The sequence below is a fragment of the Nerophis lumbriciformis genome, linkage group LG23 (genome assembly GCF_033978685.3).
Source record: "Nerophis lumbriciformis linkage group LG23, RoL_Nlum_v2.1, whole genome shotgun sequence".
NCBI lineage: Eukaryota > Metazoa > Chordata > Actinopteri > Syngnathiformes > Syngnathidae > Nerophis > Nerophis lumbriciformis.
Genome location: NC_084570.2, coordinates 42,218,276 through 42,244,035, shown reverse-complemented (window position 1 = coordinate 42,244,035; position 25,760 = coordinate 42,218,276). Strand labels below are relative to the sequence as shown.

Genomic DNA, 25,760 nt, shown 5'->3' with positions numbered 1-25,760 from the left:
TCATTGTGTAATGGATATCACCACATTGGCTCAGGAACACTTCAGAAACCCAATGTCAGTAACTACAGTTGGTTGCTACATCTGTAAGTGCACGTTAAAACTCCTATGCAAAGCGAAAACCATTTATCAACAACACCCAGAAACGCAGTCGGCTTCGCTGGGCCTGAGCTCATCTAAGATGGACTGATACAAAGTGGAAAAGTGTTCTGTGGTCTGACGAGTCCACATTTCAAATTGTTTTTGGAAACTGTGGACGTCGTGTCCTCCGGACCAAAGAGGAAAATAACCATTCGGATTGTTATAGGCGCAAAGTGTAAAAGGCAGCATCTGTGATGGTATGGGGGTGTATTAGTACCCAAGACATGGGTGACTTACACATCTGTGAAGGCACCATTAATGCTGAAAGGTACATACAGCTTTTGGAGCAACATATGTTGCCATCCAAGCAACGTTACCATGGACGCCCCTGCTTATTTCAGCAAGACAATGCCAAGCCAGGTGTTACATCAACATGGCTTCATAGTAAAAGAGTGCGGGTACTAGACTGGCCTGCCTGGAGTCCAGACCTGTCTCCCATTGAAAATGTGTGGCACATTATGAAGCCTAAAATACCACAACGGAGACCCCCGGACTGTTGAACAACTTAAGCTGTACATCAAGCAAGAATGGGAAAGAAATCCACCTGAGAAGCTTATAAAATGTGTCTCCTCAGTTCCCAAATGTAACGCAGGTGCCAAATGTATACCTTTTTGTATTTGACTCGTATGCTCTTGCTTACTAGTTACTCTTTGAGCGCTGTGCGTGCTTCCTGGTCACGTGACTGCCGCGGTCCAATTAGCTGGGCTTATAAGCCGGTAGCAGGAAGTTGCCAGCTGACAGATCGATTGTTTGCTCGAGGTAGGTTTTTAATCCTCGTTTTTACCTGGAATATTGTGCTAACTAAGTATAAACTAAAATGCCTAATTTGTAACTTTATAGAGCCGACTACCAGCGCCGGAGTTTTTTTTCTCTCTCTCATTAAGTTGTTGGTGAGTCCATATTTATGAACATAGCACAGTTAGCATTTATCCCTCTTCGATTGTTTTCATTGCAACAGTCTTTGTAGCATATTATCAATCGTCTGTATACAAGGTTTATGATTTAAACCTTTTGATAACTATTTGTGTGTTAAATGTACTTTTAAATGTGTTTTGATAATAAGCATGTTTAGTGCACTGATGCTGCTAATAGTTATTTTGACATTTTATTGCATATTGTGATTTTGATGTTATTGATTTATATTGTACAATATGGAGGAAGAAGATATGTTGTGTACACATGGATTTAAAAGAATGTTCCTGGCTCTTACACAGGCCAGGCTTTTCTTGTTTTGATGGCGAGCTAAAGAAAAGAGCATCTAGTCCAAGGAGTGTTCTTGGAGGATTCCAGCCAGAAACCTCACCACCTGTTCGGTTTGGGCGGGTAGGAGGCTCTCGAGCCGACCCTTTACGTTTTTTTTCCATCTTTAACCTGCAGTACACGAGCTGTACTGACATCCTTTTTTTTCTAAGAACTCTAAGTCTGAACTGAGATTTATTCAGATCCAGAAATATTGATTAATGAAATTTGAATTGTATGTATGTATATAGTCACTGTTGTCCCGATTTATTTCATGTTGAATGGCCATTCAACTTATTGTGTGTATATATCTGCTGTCCCTCACAAATTGTTTAAATACACGGTGTCAACCAAACTACAGTTTAAGCTCTGCCTTCTCTCTCCAAGTCGAAACCCTAGACTTCTGTTCTGAGCCCATAAAACCCCGTATATACAGTATTGCATTACATTTGTAGTACATATAGGTTACAAAATTAGTGGCGAGCTAGCCAGGAGCGAGAGCAGCTTAAGTTGTGTGTTTGTGTCTGTGTGTGGACAGAGTATAACTTTACAATGGACATAATTGAGAAACATGGCATAAATATACATAATGCAGTATTGATTGAGTGTGATACAAAGGCTGAAGAAAATGAAGAGGTCGTGGAATTTTTGTCTAAATACGGTTCGATTGGTCAGTGTGAGATTATTGATGATTGGGAATCTGAGTTTAGGCATAAGTGGGTTGTTGAGTATAATTTTACTGATGCTATTAACGCGCTGCGTCACATTTTGCCTTACACTTTTGTGAGTCGAAATGGTAAAATTTATGAAATATCCGAATTGTCCGCTGTTTGCGCTACTCACATAGAGAAACAGAAAACAAACGCATATTTATCTGATTTAAAAGAGTTAGCTAAGCTAACTGGTAAGGACTTTACGGAGGTCCTCAACGATGTGATGTCCCTGCTTGGTCACTCTGTTACGCAGCTTGGGCCAGTCCAAGCTAAAACTCTGCCAACTTCTACTGCCCAAGCAACACAGTCAACCCCCACTGCCACTACCGAGAGTCAGGAATTGCTCTCCGATCACACTGAACATAAACCCCAATCCCAAACCAGAACCTCTCTCCCAAATATTGCTGCACCTACCTTGAACCCACCAGAAGTCCAACGTTATGTGGTTGAGCACATCGTTAAAAACGAAGACAGCGCGATGCTTCATCTCTCCAGCCAGCGTCTCAGAGTATTTTCTGGGAGGTTGCCCCGGCCTCAGAATGAAACCGATTATGAAACATGGCGTGTTACTGTGGATTTACTGTTAAATGATTCCTCTGTTTCCGATTTGCAGCGATCGCGCAAAATCTTTGAGAGTCTTCTGCCTCCCGCTGCCGACATGGTCAAGCACTTGAAGCCTGAAACACGGCCTGCAGTCTATCTCCATATTCTGGATTCAGCATACGGCACTGTGCAAGACGGAGATGAGCTTTATGCTAAATTTATGGATACGTTCCAAGACGCAAATGAAAAGGCATCATCATACCTTCAGCGGCTGCAAGTTGCTCTCAATTTAGCTGTTAAGAGAGGGGGAGTTCCATACGAGGAGACCAATAAACACCTACTCAACCAGTTTTGTAGAGGCTGTTGGGACAATGTCTTAATCTCCGAGCTCCAACTCAGGCAACGTAAGCAAAATCCGCCATCCTTCGCTGAACTATTGCTGCTATTGCGCACAGAAGAGGACCGAGAAGCAGCTAAGACCCTTCGCATGAAGCAGCATCTCGGCCCATCCAAGACAAGAGCCGCAACTCAAGCACAATACGCTTATGCTGGTGGGGAAGATCATGAAAGTACAACACTGGAAAAACTTACAAAGCAACTGGCAGATATACAGAGACAATTGACAGCTTTGATCGCCGCCCAATCAGGAAAAAAACAAGCTGTACCAGCGAAGACACCATCGACTGGTGCTGGTTCCCCACATGCCAAATCTACTACTCGACACTACGGTTCTGCACAGTCTGGACCAAGACCCGGTTATTGCTACCAATGTGGTGAAGAGGGGCATATTAAAGCAACATGTGACAGTCCCCCAAATCCTGCTCTGGTCTCATTCAAGAAAAGACAACAGGCAGAGAAGCTGCAGAGATGGAAGAAGTCAAGCACAGGTCATTCTTTAAACTGACCCCAGTTCCTGTTACGGGACGAATTGGAACTGCTTTGGATCAAAAATGTCCCAAGAATCTTACAACTGTTACCTGCACTGAGCTTACTCCTTCTTCTCCAATCACAAAAACATGTCTACCGAAAGGGTTGATTGGATCGAAATGTACAAGTGAAGTCCGCATCGCTGGTCAAGTGTGCTCCTGTTTACTTGATACTGGATCCCAAGTTACAACTGTTCCTGTGGCAGTTTATAATAAATATTTTTCTCAAGAACCTTTGAAGTCTCTCTCTGACCTTCTGCAAGTTGAAGGGGCAGCCGGCCAAACTGTACCCTACCTGGGCTACATTGAAATGATAGTTACATTCCCCAAAGATTTTGTGGGTGCAGACACAGAAGTAGCAACACTAGCACTTGTGGTTCCGGATTCCCGTCCAGAGTTTCAATCACAAGTACTGATTGGTATGAATACCCTTGAGCCATTGTACGACCAATATGTGGAAAGAAATCAAGGCACTTTCCAGCCAGAGACACATGGATACAGAGCTGTCCTGCAACTGCTCCAACTGCGGCGCCAACAAACACAGTTGGGCAGCGAAGGTGTTTTGAGAGTTTCAAGTAAAGCATCAGTTACAATTCCCCCAGGCCACACGGTTGTGGTTGAGGGCTCCATCTATGGCAACACTCCAACTGCAGGCTGTTGTGTACTCATTGAACATCCCTCATCTCCAGTGGCTGGTGGACTCTGTGTGACAAGTTGTCTCATTACCATTGCAAAGAATACCCCCCATAAAGTTCCCGTCATTCTCAAAAATGAGTCAGAGCAAGAAGTGTCCATTCCATCTCAGAGCACCATTGCAAATCTCGTCATGGCACCTCAAATCTTGTCACATCAAACTTCTCTCTCATCCGAACCCATTGCAAGTTCTTCGCACCATCTGCATTTCGATTTTGTTGACTCACCCATCCCAGAGGAATGGAAAGACAGGATTATAAGCAAACTGAAAGAAATACCGGAGGTCTTCTCTTGTCACGATCTGGATTTTGGAAGAACTGGAAAAGTCAAACACCACATCAAACTGAATGACGAGACACCATTCAAGCAGCGCCCAAGGCCAATACATCCACAGGATATAGAGGCAGTTCGAGAACATCTGCGAGATCTTCTAAAAACGGGAGTAATCAGAGAGTCCGATTCTCCTTTTGCCTCGCCTATTGTAGTTGTGCGCAAGAAAAATGGTGATGTCCGTCTGTGTATTGACTACAGAAAGCTAAACCTCCAAACCATCAAAGACGCCTATGCCCTCCCCAACCTGGAGGAATCATTTTCAGCGTTGACTGGCTCAAGATGGTTTAGCGTGCTGGATCTCAAGTCTGGTTATTACCAGATTGAGATGAATGAAGCGGATAAAGCAAAAACTGCCTTTGTTACCCCGTTAGGATTCTGGGAGTTTAATCGCATGCCGCAAGGCGTTACCAATGCTCCCTCAACTTTTCAGCGCCTCATGGAAAAGTGCATGACAGATCTTCACTTGAAAGAAGTTCTTGTGTTCCTCGATGATTTGATTGTCTTTTCACAAACCCTGGAGGAGCATGAAAAGCGCCTGCTAAGAGTCCTTAACCGATTGAAGGAATATGGCCTCAAGTTATCACTGGAGAAGTGCAAATTCTTCCAAACCTCTGTACGGTACCTGGGTCATGTGGTGTCTGAGGAAGGGGTGAAGACTGATCCAGAGAAGATTTCTGCCTTAAAGACCTGGCCAATTCCACGCACCCCGAAGGAGCTAAAATCATTTTTAGGATTTGCTGGTTACTACCGAAGGTTCATCCGGGGATATTCCGCAGTAGCCAAGCCACTGAATGACTTGACAAGGGGCAATACACCACCCCGTAGGACTGGACAGAAAGGGTCCAATTTCAAGTCACACGGCTCGAAACATACACGTTTTGGAGGAAGGTGGTCGTCAGAATGTCAGAGTGCCTTTGAAACCTTGATTGAGCACCTAACTACTGCACCTGTTCTGGGGTTTGCAGACCCGAAGAAGCCATACATATTACATACAGATGCTAGTGCCATAGGTCTCGGTGCAGCTCTTTATCAAGAGCAAGATGGTCATTTGAGAGCCATCGCGTATGCTAGTCGTGGGTTATCCACAAGTGAGTCGCGATATCCTGCTCATAAACTCGAATTTCTAGCATTGAAATGGAGCATTACAGCCAAATTTCATGATTATCTGTATGGTGCTAATTTTGTTGTGGTTACAGACAACAACCCATTGACATACATCCTAACATCTGCTAAACTTGATGCTGCCAGTCACCGTTGGCTTGCTGCACTTTCAACATACACTTTCACGCTTCAGTATCGGACTGGCAAGCAAAACCTTGACGCTGATGCACTGTCACGCCGTTCCCATGATTCCTCTCTTGATACTTCCTCTGATATAGATCTCGTCCGTCAGTTCACCGATGGGCACAGCAGTGAACCAGGATATGAAATTTCCCCAGAAGTCGTCGCGGCCATTTGCCAAAGTCGTCTTGTGAAAAACTGCAAATCAACCAGTTCTACCGATTACCCTCCCATCACACTGGTTGAGTCCATGACCACCTCTGCCAAAGCCATCCCTGAGAGTTATCTGGACGAAAATCAGCATGGGTTGCTGGTTGTGCCAGCCTTGTCTATTGAGGAAATCAGGGAGAAACAGAGATCTGATCAATCCATCCGAGAGGTCATTCACCAGTTGGAAGCGGGAGAGCATGTACCCCCAACAGTGAGACACGAGCTTCCCGAATTGGCCTTGCTTCTTCGAGAATTGAACCGCCTGCAATTGGTGGATGGTGTCCTCTACAGAAGAAGGAAAGATGGAGATGAAGAACTTTTCCAGCTCATTTTACCTGAAGAGTTGAGGGCTTTGGTTATGAAAAGTCTTCATAATGACATGGGACACCTAGGTGTTGAGCGAACACTAGACCTCGTACGTTCTAGATTTTTTTGGCCACATATGTCAGTAGATGTTGCAACCAAAATCAGAACTTGCGACCGGTGTGTCCGACGAAAATCCCCACCAGAGAGAGCCGCACCCTTGGTTAATATCACCACCACTCGGCCACTTGAGTTGGTGTGTATGGATTTTCTATCTCTAGAACCTGACCAAAGTAACACCAAAGACATACTTGTTCTTACAGATCACTTTACTAAGTTTGCTGTGGCTCTACCTACCCCTAATCAAAAAGCACATACCGTTGCACGTTACTTATGGGACCACTTCATAGTTTACTACGGCATACCCGAGAAACTTCATACTGATCAGGGACCAGACTTTGAGTCTAAGCTCATAAAAGAACTCTGTGAGATTGCTGGTATTAAGAAGACAAGAACTACTCCATATCATCCACGAGGGAACCCGGTAGAGCGCTTTAACCGAACTCTATTAAGTATGCTTGGAACCTTGGAGCCCAAGCAGAAGAAGCGATGGAAAGAATATGTGAAACCACTTTGCCATGCGTACAATTGTACCAAGAATGATGTAACTGGCTATACACCCTATGAATTAATGTTCGGTCGCTCACCCCGCCTTCCAGTCGATCTTGCTTTTAGTCTTCCAGTCCGAGGAAAGCAGTCAAAGTCACATTCCCAGTATGTTGAGCATTTATGTTCCCGGCTCGAGCAAAGTTTCAAGCTTGCTGCTAGATATGCGCAGAAATCTGCAGAACACAATAAAAGAAGATTTGATAAACGAGTTACCCCATCTAGTTTGGACGTTGGTGGTCGTGTTTTAGTTCGCAATGTGAAACTGCGAGGAAAGCACAAACTTGAGGATAAGTGGGAGCGTGAGGTATATGTCGTTCTCAGCCGTGCTGGTGACCTTCCAGTATATACAGTGAGACTAGAAAGGGATGACAAGGCTCCAACTCGAACTCTCCACCGTGATCTTCTACTGCCCTGTGAGTCTCTTCCGAGTGATACTTGCCAAAAGTCTCCTGAGGCAACGCCTCCTCGCAGGCCAGTGACCAGAAGCCAGCAGCAAGAGACACCACTTAGTGAGAATCATGACAATTCTGAAGATGAAGATGATTGCCAATTACCTCTATTTGCAAACCTTTCACCTGGAACCTTAACTGTTGAAAAAAACATCCTACCATCACTTGACAATGCTCCAGAGTGTATACTTACTGAACCTGTGAAACCTTACTTACCTGATCTAGGGAAGTCCTCTGCCAATCCAGCCACATCGCCGCCTCCATCTGTGGGAGAAGATCATCAACACTTACCTGCATCCAATGAGCCTGTTATCTTTTCAGCTGAAGAACCTGAAATTGGAGAACAAGATAAAATGGATGGAGAAACGGAGAAGAGTGGCCAAGCAGAGACATCCCCAGAGTCTACCAACCCTGCCCTTACCCAATCGGTTATGTTTGACTCTGAGGTTCTTAATGCGCCTGATGTTGAACCTGATGCTATTCGTCGTTCTTCAAGACAGCGACAACCCCCTAAGCGATTTGGTTATTCCACGTTGGGTAATCCTTTTATTTCGGTTGTTCAGACGCTTTTCCATAGTCTAGGAGATGCCTATGGTGAAATACTTGGTACCACCCCTGCAGGGAACTCTAGCTTAGAACTACCCGTTCACATTATATAGTATGCACACGGAGGTGCACTATCTTAAGGGGGGAGGGTGTAACGCAGGTGCCAAATGTATACCTTTTTGTATTTGACTCGTATGCTCTTGCTTACTAGTTACTCTTTGAGCGCTGTGCGTGCTTCCTGGTCACGTGACTGCCGCGGTCCAATTAGCTGGGCTTATAAGCCGGTAGCAGGAAGTTGCCAGCTGACAGATCGATTGTTTGCTCGAGGTAGGTTTTTAATCCTCGTTTTTACCTGGAATATTGTGCTAACTAAGTATAAACTAAAATGCCTAATTTGTAACTTTATAGAGCCGACTACCAGCGCCGGAGTTTTTTTTCTCTCTCTCATTAAGTTGTTGGTGAGTCCATATTTATGAACATAGCACAGTTAGCATTTATCCCTCTTCGATTGTTTTCATTGCAACAGTCTTTGTAGCATATTATCAATCGTCTGTATACAAGGTTTATGATTTAAACCTTTTGATAACTATTTGTGTGTTAAATGTACTTTTAAATGTGTTTTGATAATAAGCATGTTTAGTGCACTGATGCTGCTAATAGTTATTTTGACATTTTATTGCATATTGTGATTTTGATGTTATTGATTTATATTGTACAATATGGAGGAAGAAGATATGTTGTGTACACATGGATTTAAAAGAATGTTCCTGGCTCTTACACAGGCCAGGCTTTTCTTGTTTTGATGGCGAGCTAAAGAAAAGAGCATCTAGTCCAAGGAGTGTTCTTGGAGGATTCCAGCCAGAAACCTCACCACCTGTTCGGTTTGGGCGGGTAGGAGGCTCTCGAGCCGACCCTTTACGTTTTTTTTCCATCTTTAACCTGCAGTACACGAGCTGTACTGACATCCTTTTTTTTCTAAGAACTCTAAGTCTGAACTGAGATTTATTCAGATCCAGAAATATTGATTAATGAAATTTGAATTGTATGTATGTATATAGTCACTGTTGTCCCGATTTATTTCATGTTGAATGGCCATTCAACTTATTGTGTGTATATATCTGCTGTCCCTCACAAATTGTTTAAATACACGGTGTCAACCAAACTACAGTTTAAGCTCTGCCTTCTCTCTCCAAGTCGAAACCCTAGACTTCTGTTCTGAGCCCATAAAACCCCGTATATACAGTATTGCATTACATTTGTAGTACATATAGGTTACACAAACGTTTACTGAGTGTTGTTAAAAGGAAGTGCCATGTAACACAGTGGTGAACATGCCCTTTCCCCAACTACTTTGGCACGTGTTGCAGCCATGAAATTCTAAGTTATCATTATTTGCAAAAAAAAAATAAAGTTTATGAGTTTGAACATCAAATATCTTGTCTTTGTAGTGCATTCAATTGAATATGGGTTGAAAAGGATTTGCAAATCATTGTATTCCGTTTATATTTACATCTAACACAATTTCCCAACTCATATGGAAACGGGGTTTGTATATTAACAGTATATATATATTTATGTGTATACACAGGTATATTTGTATGTATATATATGTTCATATGTATGTATACATGTATGTGTATATATGTATGTACATATGTGTATGTATGTATACATGTGTATATATACATTTATATATGTGTATATATATATTTATACGGATTGTGTATTTATATATATGTTTATATAGTTGTATGTGTATATATATATATATATATATATATATATATATATATATATATATATACACCGGTATATATATATATATATATATATATATATATATATATATATATATATATATTTTTTTTTTTTTTTTTTTTTTTTTTAATAAAGATACATTTAAAAAAAATATGTTTTAGGCCATCTCCAAGCAATCAAGTGTAATTATAATTATTCTAACAAATAATACATTGAGAGAATCGGTGTGAATCGAGACTTGATTCTGAATCGTATCGTCACAGGAGTGTGAATCCCCTAAAGAGTCTGATTCCTGGGGTGACTATTCGATTCATCTGTTGTCCATCACCATCATCATCATCATGATGCCATGGCTTCCTGCAGAGGAGAACGTCGCCGTGACGGCCGCTTTTGGCGACACAGCACGCCACTTTCCTTCAAATTAAAAGGCGGCCCAATTTGAGCTCACCTGACTCGGCGACCTGCGAGATGTCCACGCCCTGCTCGGCCGCCATGAACCCCAAGATAGAGAAGACCACGAAGCCGGCGAAGAAGCTTGTGCCGCTGTTGATCAGCGCCAGCACGAAGGCGTCTCTGACGAAGTGGGGGGAGGCGGGGACAGTGAGTCACATGACCTCTCAGCTGACGTGCGCACTTACTTATAGCAGTCGTTGTTGAAGCGGTTGTAGCTGCCCAGCGCCGTCAGCGCTCCCAGCCCGATGGCGTAGGAGAAGAACACCTGCGTGCCGGCGTCTATCCACACCTGCGGGGTCAGAGGTCACCGTTTACCAACAAGATGGCGCCACCCCCCACCATACCCCCCTTCTCACCTGAGCCTCCCCCAGTTTGGACCAATCGGGTTTGACGTAGTACATGATGCCGTCGTAGGCGCCAGGAAGCGTGACGCCACGGACCAGCAGGATGATCAGAACCACGTATGGAAACGTCGCTGTGAAGTACACAATCTGACACACACACACACACACACACACACACACACACACACACACACACACACACACACAGGGATCACATGTCAAATGTTCCAGAAAGGCATGAGAAAATAAAAGATGAGACGAACACAAATAGGAACCTGAGATCAACACACACAAACCGTTTCAAAATAAAAGCGTCTCATACTCCATACAGGAAGTGATTAACCCTTAATCTGCCTGATCACATGACCACTTTTTAGAAAAAGCGATTATTACTTGTGTGGCACAACCATCGACAACACACAAGTTGTCTTCGTCAGGACATTTTCGTTCACCCTGACTGTGTGTGTGTGTGTGTGTGTGTGTGTGTGTGTGTGTGTGTGTGTGTGTGTGTGTGTTATTGTATTTCTACCCTTATTGAGACATCAACAAGGAAAAGTAGCTTCCATATGAGGAGGTGTGAACAAGTTAGGACATAAATCATGGTCCCAATACGGAAAACCATTGCATCTAATAGAGAATGTCTCATTTGGTGGTGAAATCTATCAAAATGAGGGTGGTCCCAAAAAGGAGGGATTTTTCAAATTGACTGTGTGTCGCTTTTAAAAGTGCTCCGCCTCTGGCCAACATATGAAATAACAAGTGTGTGTAAAAAAAATTGAAGTGCTCCCCCTCTGGTCAACATATGTAATAACAAGTCTGTGTAAGAACTAAAAGCTTACCTTTTTAATATTTGCATAGTATGTATATATTATTGAAATCTTTATACATCTAGAAAGGGTGGTCCTAAAGAGGTAGGCATTTTTCGGAGGTCTCAAGAAGGTAACAAATACAAGAATGTGTGTGGGCAGAGTGGAAAATGCGACCTGCTGTTGAACACCATCAGGAGTGTTTGTGTTGATAGTGAAGATCCGTGAGAGTGCGCACGCACACACACACACACACACACAAAGGGGTGAGCGAGCTCCCTCCCATCGCCATTCAGAAACGACCACGATGACCTCTAGCCCAAATGTGTGATGTCATCTGTGATGGTCACATGACCTCTGTAACGACACACACACACACACACACACACACACACACACACACACACACATACACAAGCACGCGCTGCATCTCTGTCACGTCCTACTGCAGAATAAGTGACCCCTCCCCCCTCCATCAAGGACCAATCACTGCCTCACTGTACGGCTGCATCGCCATGGCAACGCTTAGTCTGCCACGTGACTTTGCGACTCGACTGTGTGTGCACGCACGCACGCACACACACACACCCACACACACACACACACACACACACACACACAGCTTTAAAGAGTCGTACGCTCACGTTAGCTTTAGCTTGTTTGCATTGACAGCTGACGGGTGACCTTTGACCTTTGGCTGTGCGCTGAGCACACACTGTGAGGACACTTTGACCTGGTCAGTGTCACATGACCTCATGTGGGGGAGGAGGAGTTGTTGTTAGTATGTTAACGATTTGTTGTTAGCGTGTTGTTATTAGCATGTTAACGTTCTGTTAGCATGTTGTTTTTAGCGTGATGTAGTTAGCATGTTGTTTTGTAGCATTGTGTTTGCGTGTTGTTTGTTAGCATGTTGTGTTAGCGTGTTGTTGTCAGCGTTCTGCTGTTAGCCGGTTCTTGTTAGCGTGTTGTAGTTAGCAAGTGGTTGCCCGCGTGTTGTTCTTAACGTTCTGTTTGCATGTACGTGTTGTTGTTAGCATTCTTTTGATAGCGTGCTGTTTGTGTGTTGGTGTTTCGTGTTGTTGATAGCGTGATGTTCTGTTGTTAGCATGTTGTTGTTAGAGTGTTGTTGTTAACATGTTGTTAGCGTGTCGTTGCTAACATTCTGTTGTTATCATCTTGTTGTTAGCATGTTGTTGTCAGAGTTCTGTTGTACGCATGTTGGTGTTTGTGTATTGTTGTTTGCGTGTTGTAGTTAGCATGTTGTTGTTAATATGTTGTTAGCGTGTTATTGTTAGCGTGTTGTTGTCAACATTCTGTTGTTATCATCTTGTTGTTAGCATGTTGTTGTCAGAGTTCTGTTGTACGCATGTTGGTGTTTGTGTGTTGTTGTTTGCGTGTTGTAGTTAGCATGTTGTTGTTAATATGTTGTTACCATGTTATTGTTAGCGTGTTGTTGTCAACATTCTGTTATCATCTTGTTGTTAGCATGTTGTTGTCAGAGTTCTGTTGTTAGCATGTTGGTGTTTGTGTGTTGTTTTTTTCGTGTTGTAGTTAGCATGTTGTTGTTAATATGTTGTTAGCGTGTTATTGTTAGCATGTTGTTGTGAGCGTTCTGTTGTCAGTGTATGTTGTCAACATGTTGTGAGCACATTGTTGTTAGCCTGTTGTTAACATGTTGTTTGTGTGTTGTTGCTAACATTCTGTTGTTATCATCTTGTTGTTGGCATATTGTTGTCAGAGTTCTGTTGTACGCATGTTGGTGTTTGTGTATTGTTGTTTGCGTGTTGTAGTTAGCATGTTGTTGTTAATATGTTGTTAGCGTGTTATTGTTAGCGTGTTGTTGTCAACATTCTGTTGTTATCATCTTGTTGTTAGCATTTTGTTGTCAGAGTTCTGTTGTTAGCATGTTGGTGTTTGTGTGTTGTTTTTTTAGTGTTGTAGTTAGCATGTTGTTGTTAATATGTTGTTAGCGTATTATTGTTAGCATGTTGTTGTCAGCGTTCTGTTGTCAATGTATGATGTCAACATGTTGTGAGCGCATTGTTGTTAGCCTGTTGTTGTTAACATGTTGTTGTTTGTGTGTTGTTAGCATGTTGTTGTTAACGTGTTGTAGTTAGCAGGTTGTTGTTAGCGTCTCGTTGTTTGTTTGTTGTTGTTAGCGTGTGGTTGTTAGCATAGCATGTTACCTTTCCCGTAGATTTGACGCCTTTCCACACACAGAAGTAGATGAGCAACCAGACGGCCATCAGACACAACAGCAGCTCCCAGTTGATTTCTCCCGGGTCATCTAAACCCGACGAGATTTTCAGAACCTTGTTCCTGCGCGCGCACACACGCACACACGCACACACACATGCACGCACGCACGCACGCACACACACACACACACACACACACACACACACACACACACACACACACACACACACACACACACACACACACACACACACACACACACACACACATAGCGTTAGTTATCTTAGTTTAGCATTTGGCTGATCTAAAAGAGATAATAACAGATAAATGTTTCTTATGAGGACTAGGGTTGCCAACTCCCTAAAAGGGACACCTTGCAGGGCTGCTCCACCTCGTGTCTTTTCTGCTGTGTGCAAGAAGATGTGTATCAGTGACGTGCGGTGAGGTTGATGGCTGGTGAGGCACTGACTTCATCACAGTCAGATTTACAAACATATGAACCCTAAAGAGTATCTTATTCACCATTTGATTGGCAGCAGTTAACGGGTTATGTTTAAAAGCTCATACCAGCATTCTTCCCTGCTTGGCACTCAGCATCAAGGCTTGGAATTGGGAGTTAAATCACCAACAATTATTCCCGGACGCGGCGCCGCTGCTGCCCACTGCTCCCCTCACCTCCCAGGGGGTGATCAAGGGGATGGGTCAAATGCAGAGGACAAATTTCACCACACCTAGTGTGTGTGTGTGACAATCATTGGTACTTTAACTTAACTTTAACTTTACACATACAAACTGTAGGACACAAAAAAGCACATTTGATGAAAAAAAACGTTATTATGGTCTTACCTTTACTTATAAGTGCGGGAACTGTGGTGTTCGTGTTGGAGGAGTTGTGAATGAATGAAATATGAAATCCGTGCTGCAGTCTGCAGGTGTACCTAATGTTGTGTCCCTGCAGTCGTTCACGGCTCCTGCGGCGCGAGTATTGTTGTTTTTGCACTTTTTGGCTTCTTGTTAAGTGACTTTTTTTGGGTGGATTCGGTCTTGCACGTGGAGGGTTTGGGTGTGGGCTTTGGTTGGTGTGGCGCTCCCGTCGGGAGGTGCATTCTGCGCGGGGGTGCATTAACCGGCACCAGGAGGCGGGATTACTGCGAGCCTCACACAGTGCGTCTTCGCAGCAGTTTTATGATTGCTCAGCACAAGAAATACGTTACACACATACAGTTGTTGACAAAATACACTGTACATTATATACCTCAGCTAATTAAACTATGGAAATGTATAATATAATTCATATAGCAAGACGGTCTCACTGCACAGCAGGCCAGCAGTTAGCCCAGTCATTGCGCAATCCATGTTGAGGCACAACTGAGTGACGTGCTGCTGATCACCGCACCGTCTCTTCTCAGTATTTGAACGGCAAATGTGAAAATTCAGCGATTTTGAATACAAATAATCTAAAACTGGCGAAGTTTAATGGAAAATAACGTTATAGTATCATCACTGGATACATATAACAATTTAATTATTTTTTTTTCTTTTTACATTTTTTTTCTTTCCAGGCCTCATCTGCCTCCAGTGACTGCACGTCACTGATTTGTAATATCCACAAAGGTAGGATGAGGCAACTGGACTCTTCTTGTTTGTGGAAGATGTTTCACATTCAACCTTTGTGCATGAAATCACTGATGATGACAATCTACACTCATCTCTGTCATGTTGGACTACAACATTAGTGAGTTAGTAGTAAACATGAAATACAACATGTAGTAGCACATTTAGTACAACATGTAGTATGTCCAGGACATATAGTAGAACATGTAGTAGTACAACATGTCGTAGTACAACATGCAGTACAACATGTCATACAACAGGACATGTACTACTACATGTCCTACTACATGTTGTACTAAACGTCCTACTACATGTTGTATGACTACATGTTGTACTACATGTTGTACTACATGTTGTACGAGATGTCCAACTACAGGTGTCCAACTACATGTTGTACAACATGTAGTAGGACATTTAGTACAACATGTAGTAATACAACATGTAGTAGGACATTTAGTACAACACACAGTAGGATATTTAGTACAACATGTAGTAGGACATGTAGTAATACATGTCCTACTACGTGTCCTACTACATGTCCTACAACGTGTCCTATTATGTGTCTTACTGCGTGTCCTACTACATGTTCTACTACATGTTCTACTATATGTCTTACTACATGTCCTACTACATGTTCTACTACGTGTCCTACTACATGTCCTACAACGTGTCCTATTATGTGTCTTACTGCGTGTCCTACTACATGTTCTACTACCGGTACATGTTCTACTATATGTCTTACTACATGTCCTACTACATGTTCTACTACATGTCCTACTTTTGTCCCACTACGTGTCCTACGACATGTCCTATTGCGTGTCATACTACATATCCCACTACATGTTTTACTACATGTCCTACTTATGTCCTACTACATGTCCTACTACGTGTCCTACTACATGTCCTACTACGTGTCCTACTACATGTCCTACTACATGTCCCACTACGTGTCATACTACATGTCCTACTACATTTCCTACTACATGGTCTACTATATGTCCTACTTATGTCCTACTACATGTCCTACTACATATCCCACTAAGTGTCATACTACATGTACTACTACATGTCCTACTACATGTCCTACTATGTGTCCTACTACACGTCCTACTACATGTCCTACTACGTGTCCTACTGTGTGTCCTACTACACGTCCGACTCCATGTCCTACTACGTGTCCTACTACGTGTCCTACTACACGTCCTACTACATGTCCTACTACATGTCCCACTACGTGTCATACTACATGTACTACTACATGTCCTACTACACGTCCTACTACATGTCATACTACATGTCCTACTATATGCCCTACTGCGTGTCCTACTACACATCCTACTACATGTCCTACTACATGTCCTACTACGTGTCCTACTACACGTCCTACTACATGTCATACTACAAGTCCTACTACCTGTCCTATTATGTGTCCCACTACGTGTCATACTACGTGTCCTGCTACACGTCCCACTACATTTCCTACTACATGTCCTACTACGTGTCCTACTGCATGTTCTACTACATGTCCTACTACGTGTCCTACTGCATGTTCTACTGCATTTTCTACTACATGTCATACTATGTGTCCTACTACATGTCCTGCTGCATGTTCTACTACATGTCATACTGTGTCCTACTACATGTCCTACTACATATCCTACTACTTGTCCTACTACACGTCCTACTACATGTCCTACTACGTGTCCTACTACACATCCTACTACATGTCATACTACGTGTCCTACTGCGTGTCCTACTACACGTCCTACTACATGTCCTACTACGTGTCCTATTACGTGTCTTACTACGTGTCTTACTACGTGTCCTACTACACGTCCTACTACATGTCCTACTACACATCCTACTACATGTCTTACTACATGTCATACTACACGTCCTACTACACGTCTTACTACATGTCCTATTATGTGTCCCACTACGTGTCCTACTACGTGTCCTACTGCAAGACCGCGCAAGCAGAACTCACTCCCAGAACTCGATGATGGGGGATCTGGCGTGGGCGAGGTCGGCGCAGGTCAGGTTGCCGTTGGCGAGGAGGGCGTGTGTGCGGTTGTCGGTGGCGTTGTTGCAGTGATGGAGGCTGAAGGCGTCCATGCAGGAGTTGGTGTTCCAGGCGTGGTCACAGGTGGACCAGGGCAGCTGGGTGCTGAAGGACTGGATGAGGTAGTAGAAGGCCCACGCCAGCACCATGATGTAATACGTGTTGCAGAAGAAGACGATCACCATCGACGCGTAGCCCAGTCCTGCGTGCACACGCCACAATTCAACTCCCTGATGGCGCCATGCGGACAGCAAGTCCCTGGGGGCGAGACCTACCTTTGAAGAGTGGCGCAATGTTCCACACGTTGATGCTTCCCGCCTTCATGAACTGACCCAAAGAGATTTCCAGGAAGAAGATGGGGACTCCGCCCACAATGACGATCAGCAGGTACGGGATGAGGAAGACGCCTTGATGACAGGAAGTCTTCATCAGTGACCGTTAATGTAATAATTAACGCAGCAGCACTTTGAAGGACCAATACAACACATCATAACTTTATACCACGTGTGATCATAAACCTTGACCTGAACTGACTTTTATTGTGTTGAATTCCTATCGAGACTAAGCGCTTTATTTTGTAGGTTTCACTTGAATCATACTTCAAATTATGCTCGCCATTCTCCTCATTTCAAGTCATAGCTCGCATGAAGGAAATTCATGACAGAACTGCGTGATCTCGCTAGGTGGCAGCATGCTAACTGTTAGCATGTTAGCAGTCTCCATATTAGATAATTTACGTTAGGGGTCTCCAAACTGCGGCCCGCAATATGTCTCCAGTTTAATTTCAATAACATTACATTCTGATCGCTGCAAACAGACCACCAAGTTGCGGATAACAACAGTGTTGCTCAGCAGTGACCCTGAGCTTTTATTTTGAAATTGCATAGCTTTATTTATGTGACCTAATCCAAACAACCTTTCCTACTCATGGTGCAAATAAACTATAATCAACACAATAATTCAACACAACCTGCCCACTGAACTATGTCAACATTATAAAAAAATGTCTTCTTTCATTATTTTTGTACAAGTGATTGTTGTTACGTCACAATCAACGCTCTGCGGTGTGGCAAAAAAATTAAAAAGCATTGTTACGTGTGTATTTGTGTGTGTGTGTGTATATATATATATATATATATATATATATATATATATATATATATATATATATATATATATATATATACACACACATTTATACACATATATATGTATAAACATAATTTACATATATTTCCATTTATTCACCCATATATATATATATATATATATATACTGTATATATATATATATATATATATATATATATATGTATATAACATTAGAGTAATATGATATGTATGTATGTACACATACATATTTATATGCTATATACAGTTGTGGTCAAAAGTTTACATACACTTGTAAAGAACATAATGTCATGGCTGTCTTGAGTTTCCAATAATTTCTACAACTCTTATTTTTTTGTGATAGAGTGATTGGAGCACATTTTTTTTGGTCACAAACAACATTCATGAAGTTTGGTTCTTTTATGAATTTATTATGGGTCTACTGAAAATGTGAGCAAATCTGCTGGATCAAAAGTATACATACAGCAATGTTAATATTTGGTTACATGTCCCTTGACAAGTTTCACTGCAATAAGGTGTTTTTGGTAGCCATCCACAAGCTTCTGGTTGAATTTTTGACCACTCCTCTTGACAAAATTGGTGCAGTTCAGCTAAATTTGTTGGTTTTCTGACATGGAGTTGTTTCTTCAGCATTGTCCACACATTGTCAGGACTTTGGGAAGGCCATTCTAAAACCTTCATTCTAGCCTGATTTAGCCATTCCTCTACCACGTTTGATGTGTGTTTGGGGTCATTGTCCTGTTGGAACACCCAACTGCGCCCAAGACCCAACCTCCGGGCTGATGATTTTAGGTTGTCCTGAAGAATTTGGAGGTAATCCTCCTTTTTCATTGTCCCATTTACTCTGTAAAGCACCAGTTCCATTGGCAGCAAAACAGGCCCATAGCATAATACTACCACCACCATGATTGACGGTAGGAATAGTGTTCCTGGGATTTAAAGGCCTCACCTTTTCTCCTCCAAACATACTGCTGGGTATTGTGGCCAAACAGCTCATTTTTTGTTTCATCTGACCACAGAACTTTCCTCCAGAAGGTCTTATCTTTGTCCATGTGACGTCAGATGAAACAAAAATTGAGCTGTTTGGCCACAATACCCAGCAATATGTTTGGAGGAGAAAAGGTGAGGTCTTTAATCCCAGGAACACCATTCCTACTGTCAAACATGGTGGTGGTAGTATTATGTTCTGGGCTTGTTTTGCTGCCAATGGGACGGGTGCTTTAAATGGGACAATAAAAAAGGAGGATTACCTCCAAATTCTTCAGGACAACCTAAAATCATCAGCCCGGAGGTTGGGTCTTGGGCGCAGTTGGGTGTTCCAACAGGACAATGACCTCAAACACACGTCAAAGTTGTAAAGAAATGGCTAAATCAGGCTAGAATTAAGGTTTTAGAATGGCCTTCCCAAAGTCCTGACTTAAACGTGTGGACAATGCTGAAGAAACAAGTCCACGTTAGAAAACCAACAAATTTAGCTGAACTGCACCAATTTTGTCAAGAGGAGTGGTCAAAAATTCAAGCAGAAGCTTGTGGATGGCTATCAAAAGTGCCTTATTGCAGTGAAACTTGCCAAGGGACATGTAAGCAAATATTAACATTGCTGTATGTATACTTTTGACCCAGCAGATTTGCTCACATTTTCAGTAGACCCATAATAAATTCATAAAAGAAGCAAACTTCATGAATGTTTTTTGTGACCAACAAGTATGTGCTCCAATCACTCTATCACAAAAAAATAAGACTTGTAGAAATTATTGGAAACTCAAGACAGAACATGACATTATGTTCTTTACAAGTGTATGTAAACTTTTGATCACGACTGTATATGTGAATATGTATTGCTACTTTACGTCCAGCCTGCTTTTGGCCCCCAGCCACATTTTTCTAGTCCAATGTGGCCCCCAAGTCAAAAAGTTTGGACCCTCCTGGTTTATGTTGCCATGGCATGATGCAGATCACGGAGGATCACTACACACCGGAGCTCTTGTAAAAAGAGCTCAGAAGCGCATGCACTTTTTGCGTGGGATGAAATGGAATAAAAAAGACAATATAACATACATCCATAAACGTGGACGCATGTGAAAAAGTGCAACATATTTATCTGTACGGTAATCTATTAATTTATTTATATATATTTATTTATTTTATATATATATTATTTATATATATTTATTTATTTATATATGCACCTTATTGCTTATTTATCCTGAAATGAGCTTATGTAACGAAATGTCGTTCTTATCTGTGCTGTGACAATAAAAAGGAAGTCTAAGTCTATAGTCTATCTGCCTTTTTGCTACTATTGTAGCTCGCTTTAGCATATTGTTCATCACATTGAGATTTAGCACTTTAGCGACTGTCTCTTAAAGCAGGAAGTCAGCGTTTTTGTTTCATTTTCTGTTTTTTCCATTGTACATTTCCGCGGGAATTTTCCTCGTCACATAAATAAATATCAGCAGATATGCTGACGACTACGTCCAATAAAAACTCCACTTGGAAAAATCCTCTCGCGTTCTAAAATATTTACTTGACTCATCATTTGTGTCTCTGTTTTCGACGAGCGGAACAGCTGAACATGTTTTACTGCGCCTGTTATTATTAAACGTGGACTAAATCTAATTCTAGAACAGCGTGCTTTTCCTAGTGGGAGCCTCCTCGCACACGCACGTGATTAGCCCAGGGCGGAAAGTGACACGTTAGCACGCTAAGATGCGGAGTTACAGTTAGCGAGCTAATCTGGCTAATCCGAGCGAAATCAGCGTGCTAACTGAAGAAGGAGGAGGAGGAGAAGAAGCAGAAGAAGGAGGAGGAGTAAGAGAAAGAGAGGAAGAAGAATGAGAACAACGAGAATAAGGAGTAGGAGAAGGAGGAGGGGGAGACGAAAGAGAAGAAGAAGGAAGAGTTGGAGAAGGAGGAGGAGAAGAAGGACGAGGGGAGAAGAAAGAGGAGAAGAAGAAGGAAGAGTTGGAGAAGGAGGAGGAGAAGGAGATGATGAAGAAAAAGAAGGAGGAGAACGAGAAGAAGGAGGAGGACTAGGTGGAGAAGGAAAATGAAAAGAGGAAGAAGGGAAAGTAAAACTAGAAGAAGAAAAACAAGGAGAATGAGAAGGAGGTGAAGAAAAAAAGGCAGGCGGACGAGGTGGAGGAGGAAAAGGCGAAGAAGGTGGAGGAGGAGGAGGAAAAGAAGAAGTAGGGGGAGAAGGAGGACAAGGACAAGAAGAAGAAAAGAGGAGAAGAAGAAGAAGAAGGGTGTTGAGGAGGGGGTGAAGGAGGAAAATAAAAAGAAGAAGGAGAAGGAGAAGGAGGAGAAGAAGAACAAGGAAGAGAAGAAGGAGGATGAGGTGGAGGAGGAAAAGGGGAAGAAGGAGAAGAACGAGGAAAAGGAGAATGAGACGGAGGAGGAGAAGAAAGAGAAGAAGGAAAATGAAAACGAGAAGAAGGAGGGGGAGAAAAAGGAGAAGAAGAAGGAGAAGAAAGAGGATGAGAAGAAGAAGAAAGAGGAGGAGAAGAAGGAGAAGGAGGAGAAGAAGAAAGAAAAGGAGAACGAGAAGAAGGAGGAGAAAAATAAGGAGGAGGATGAGGTAGAGGAGGAAAAACAGAAGAAGAAGAAGAAGGAGGAGGAGAAGAGGGAGAAAGAAGAGAAGAAGGAGGAGGAAGAGAAGAAGGAGGAAAAGGAAAGCGAGGAGAAGGAGGGGAAGAAGAAGGAGGAGAAGAAGGAGAAGGAAGAGAAGAAGAAGGAGAGGGACGAGAAGAAGAAGGAAAAGAAGGAGAAGGAAGAGTTGAAGGAGGAGAAGAAGAAGGAGAAGGAAGAGAAGGACTCGGTTGTAATGACCTGTGTGATGAATTATTGATAATCAGGTCGCGCTCGTTATTAACGTTATCACAAACCAACACGTCGATCATTGACAGATTAAACAGACACCTCGTGACCTCTGACCTCTACGTGTTGAGGAAAAAAGAAGGCGGGCTGTGGCAGGCAAAGGAGGCAGGGGGGCGGAGCCTGGAGGTGTGCCAATAGGATTAAAGGATTACTGTCAACTGGCGCTAAACTCCGCTGCACGTGGCGACCATGATGATGATGATGATGATGATGAGGATGACGATGTCACGCCCTCTGTATCCTTGTGACCTTTGACCCTGGCTAAACCACTTGTTGCCATGGAAATGCGAAGCTAAGCATCTCCTTAAGATCAGTATGCTTCATGGGGTGGTGTGGTTTATAGGTGGGTTACTATGGCAACCAGACTGATGACTCATCCAAAATACACACTCTCTGACCTTGAGAGCGTGTGTGTGTGTGTGTGTGTGTGTGTGTGTGTGTGTGTGTGTGAAGGATGCAGGGTGAATAGGAGAAAAAAAGGGCGCTGAAGGAAAGGAAGGCAGGACACAAGGAGACATGTAAGAAAGGAAAACGAGCGTAAACAAAGGTCAAACCAAGATGGCCGCCATTAAAATAAGTGCCCTTCAAAAGTGACTTTCGTGCTAGCCACGCCCACCGGCAGCCTTGCCATGGCGACACGGACGCAACTGGGCAAGCGCCTCACTGCCTTTTCGCGCGCGGCGCATGGCGATCTGGCAACGCGGCGTCTGGACGCTCCATCAATAATCAAGCACGAGTAAACATTAGCGAAAGTCACGTGACCACTACTTGTGAAGGTTAGCGAGTGAGTGGGCGGGGCTTGGAGGTGGGTGGTCTTTGGAAAAGCCAACTGGCAGGGTGGGAGGGGTTTGTGAGAGTGGGCGGTCTTGCTAAAAAAGTGACTTAGCAGGATGGGAGGGGTTTATGTGTTTGGGGGCGGGGCTTGTTCCTACCTCCTCCGTTTTTGTAGCACAGGTAGGGGAACCTCCAGACGTTCCCCAGGCCCACAGCGAAGCCCACGCAGGACATGATGAAGTCCATCTGTCTGGTCCACGTCTCGCGCTCCTGATGCCCCGGCACCGCCCCCACGACCACGCCCCCCTTCTTGCCGTCCGCCGCCATGAGCGGAGCCGGGGGGAGGAGCTGACTCCTTTTGGCCTCCTCCAGGAGGAGCAGAGAGCAGGAGGACGAGGCGGTGGGAGGAGCCTGCTTGTCCATCAATCAAATCAATATTAATGACAGATAAGAAGTAATCAGATGGCTGATGTGGAATGTTCCAAAGCGCGCGCACGCACACACACACACACACACACACACACACACACACACAAGTGCACGAGAACGCACTGTCTCAGCTGTCAATCAAAGCACGCGCTGCACTTTTCCTGGCTGGCCGTCCCGTCCCCCCCCCAAAATAAACCAAACAAATGAAGGAAAGCCAAATATAGAAATGAAGATAATTCGCTCCGTCGACGTTCAGAAGCAATCCACAAAACATTTGAATGTCAGCTTGAAGAATCTCATCAGATCCTCGCTGCGGGGCGTCGGGAGGCGGTGGCGGCGGCGGCGGCGGCGGTGGGGTCACCTCCTTCGGAGTCGTCCGGGTGTTCACAGGAGCGCGCAAGTGGCCATCACGCGAGACGAGCAGTCGACGGCACGCGCTTTTAAAAGCGGCTGCCGCTGCGTACGTCACCACACAAGCCCCGCCCACCACCTGTCGCGCGACGTCACGAGGGGTCTCCCTGGCGCTTCTTCTTTCCCACGGACACGATGAATGAGACTCATGAATATAAATGAGCGCCGAAATTAATGAATGAATCGTTACAAAAATGTCGTGTTATTTTATATTTACCCATGTTCATTGTTCATGTTATGGTATTCATTAATGTATAGACATGACTAAAACAAAAATAAACGTTTAAACCTGGTAAAAAAAATCCATCCATTTTTCTAACGCTTGTCCCTATCGGGGTGACAGGGGGTGCTGGAGCCTATCTCAGCAAACTAATGAGGTTTAAACCTCATATTATTATTCAATATGGTCACCTGCTGTAAATAAAACGTATTTGTCTCCCCCTAGTGGACGAAGCACCACACTACCACCGCCCGGAGCGAGACACTTCTGCCTGCCGCTGCTCGGCTCCTCTACGCTAGCTTAGCTTAGCTTAGCCTAGCCTAGCCTAGCCTAGCCTACTGGCTGCGAGGGCATCATGTCGCAGGCTCTTTCCGAGGAGGAGTTCCATCGTATGCAGGTAGGAAGAAACATGACGACTGCCGTGTCGCGGCGTGGGCACCTCGCGTGGATAGTTGTCACTCACTGCCTCGCCCTAAAGCCGCCGGGTGAATTGTTATTGCCGTTAGCCTACGGACGCTAACCGTTGCCCGCTTGCGTGGGACGTCCGTCCAGTCTTATTTTTGTTACACCTTTTATTATTTACGGTCTTGTTGGAGACGTGACGGTAAGTTTTGGACCGAACCAGCAATATTATTCTGATAAACCAAGGAACCTTGCTGCGTTTATTGCAAATGTTAGCTGGCTTTAGCCTAGCAGTGCTGAGGGTAGTGGACAGGTCACATGACCACACGCTCCAATAATAATAATAATGTGCCTGTGGCTCATAATGTCTACGTTGACACTGGAGTCACCTTAAACAGACTGGCACATGCTGAACTGTGTGCGTCATCATATTATCGTTTAATACACACTCATAATAATGCATGAATGGATACAACCAAAATAGCTTGATGGGAAAGCACAGGTATCAAACTTAAGGCCCGGGGGTCAGATTTGGCCCACCACTTCATTTAATGTGTTCCGCCATATCATTTTATTAGGGGTGTGAATGTTTGGGCTTCCAATGATTTGATTCGATTCAGAATCGAATCTCAGTTTAACATTATTCTCTTAATGTATTATTTTGCATAATAATTATAATGAGACTTTTTCAAAACAGGTTACAGGTTAAAAGAACTCCTCCTGGTTGCATAGAGATAGCCTAAAATGGGGGGGGGGGGAAATAAGTTTTTTGTCAATCGATTTAGAATCGGGATGAATAAGAATTGCAATTCAGATTTAAATAAAAAAATGTTGTGCACCCTACATTTTAGGATGTATGCCACATTATTCTACGTGGCACGCCACATCATTTAATGTCTCCCACCATATAATTTTTATCTGGCCCGCCACATTATTTAATTTAGCCCGTTACGCCAATTTATGTGCTCCGCAATGTCTTTGTTACCTGGCCCACCATTTCATTTATTGTGGCCCACCACATCATTTTATTGCCTGCAGCCATTTTATGTGTTCTACCATATAATTTCACCTAATTTATTGTGGCCTGCCACATTATTTTCTGTTGTCAGCCACGTTATTTTACCTGCCATGTAATTTATTGTGGCACGCCACATAATTTTATTGCCTGCAGCCATTTTAGGTGTTCTGCCATATAATTTCACTTAATTAAATGTGGCCTGCCACATTATTTTCTGT

At 43.4% G+C, this 25,760-nt stretch overlaps 2 protein-coding genes across 5 annotated transcripts in view; one reads left to right on the top strand and one right to left on the bottom strand.

The window, feature by feature from the left end:
* The window catches only part of slc6a8 (solute carrier family 6 member 8), a 38,769-nt gene extending 14,839 nt beyond the window's left edge, over positions 1 to 23,930 (bottom strand). Inside the window, exons 1-8 of one of the 2 annotated variants that reach the window (XM_061985503.2) lie at positions 23,615 to 23,930; positions 23,221 to 23,473; positions 17,555 to 17,686; positions 17,205 to 17,481; positions 13,591 to 13,723; positions 10,611 to 10,745; positions 10,440 to 10,543; positions 10,250 to 10,374 (exon numbers count right to left, since the gene is read on the bottom strand). In XM_061985503.2, the coding sequence (XP_061841487.1) occupies positions 10,250 to 10,374; positions 10,440 to 10,543; positions 10,611 to 10,745; positions 13,591 to 13,723; positions 17,205 to 17,481; positions 17,555 to 17,686; positions 23,221 to 23,389 (1,075 nt within the window). In that variant the 5' untranslated portion in view covers positions 23,390 to 23,473; positions 23,615 to 23,930. Of the gene's footprint in view, positions 1 to 10,249; positions 10,375 to 10,439; positions 10,544 to 10,610; positions 10,746 to 13,590; positions 13,724 to 17,204; positions 17,482 to 17,554; positions 17,687 to 23,220 lie in introns of both variants that reach the window. The other variant, XM_061985502.2, reaches the window with a different exon arrangement.
* A 427-nt stretch (positions 23,931 to 24,357) lies between these two features.
* Positions 24,358 to 25,760, top strand: part of gripap1 (GRIP1 associated protein 1) — a 30,461-nt gene continuing 29,058 nt past the window's right edge. For 2 of the 3 annotated variants that reach the window (XM_061985500.2, XM_061985499.2), the window contains exon 1: positions 24,358 to 24,519. In XM_061985500.2, coding sequence (XP_061841484.1) covers positions 24,478 to 24,519 — 42 coding nt within the window. In that variant the 5' untranslated portion in view covers positions 24,358 to 24,477. The remainder of the gene's footprint in view (positions 24,520 to 25,760) is intronic. The other variant, XM_061985501.2, reaches the window with a different exon arrangement.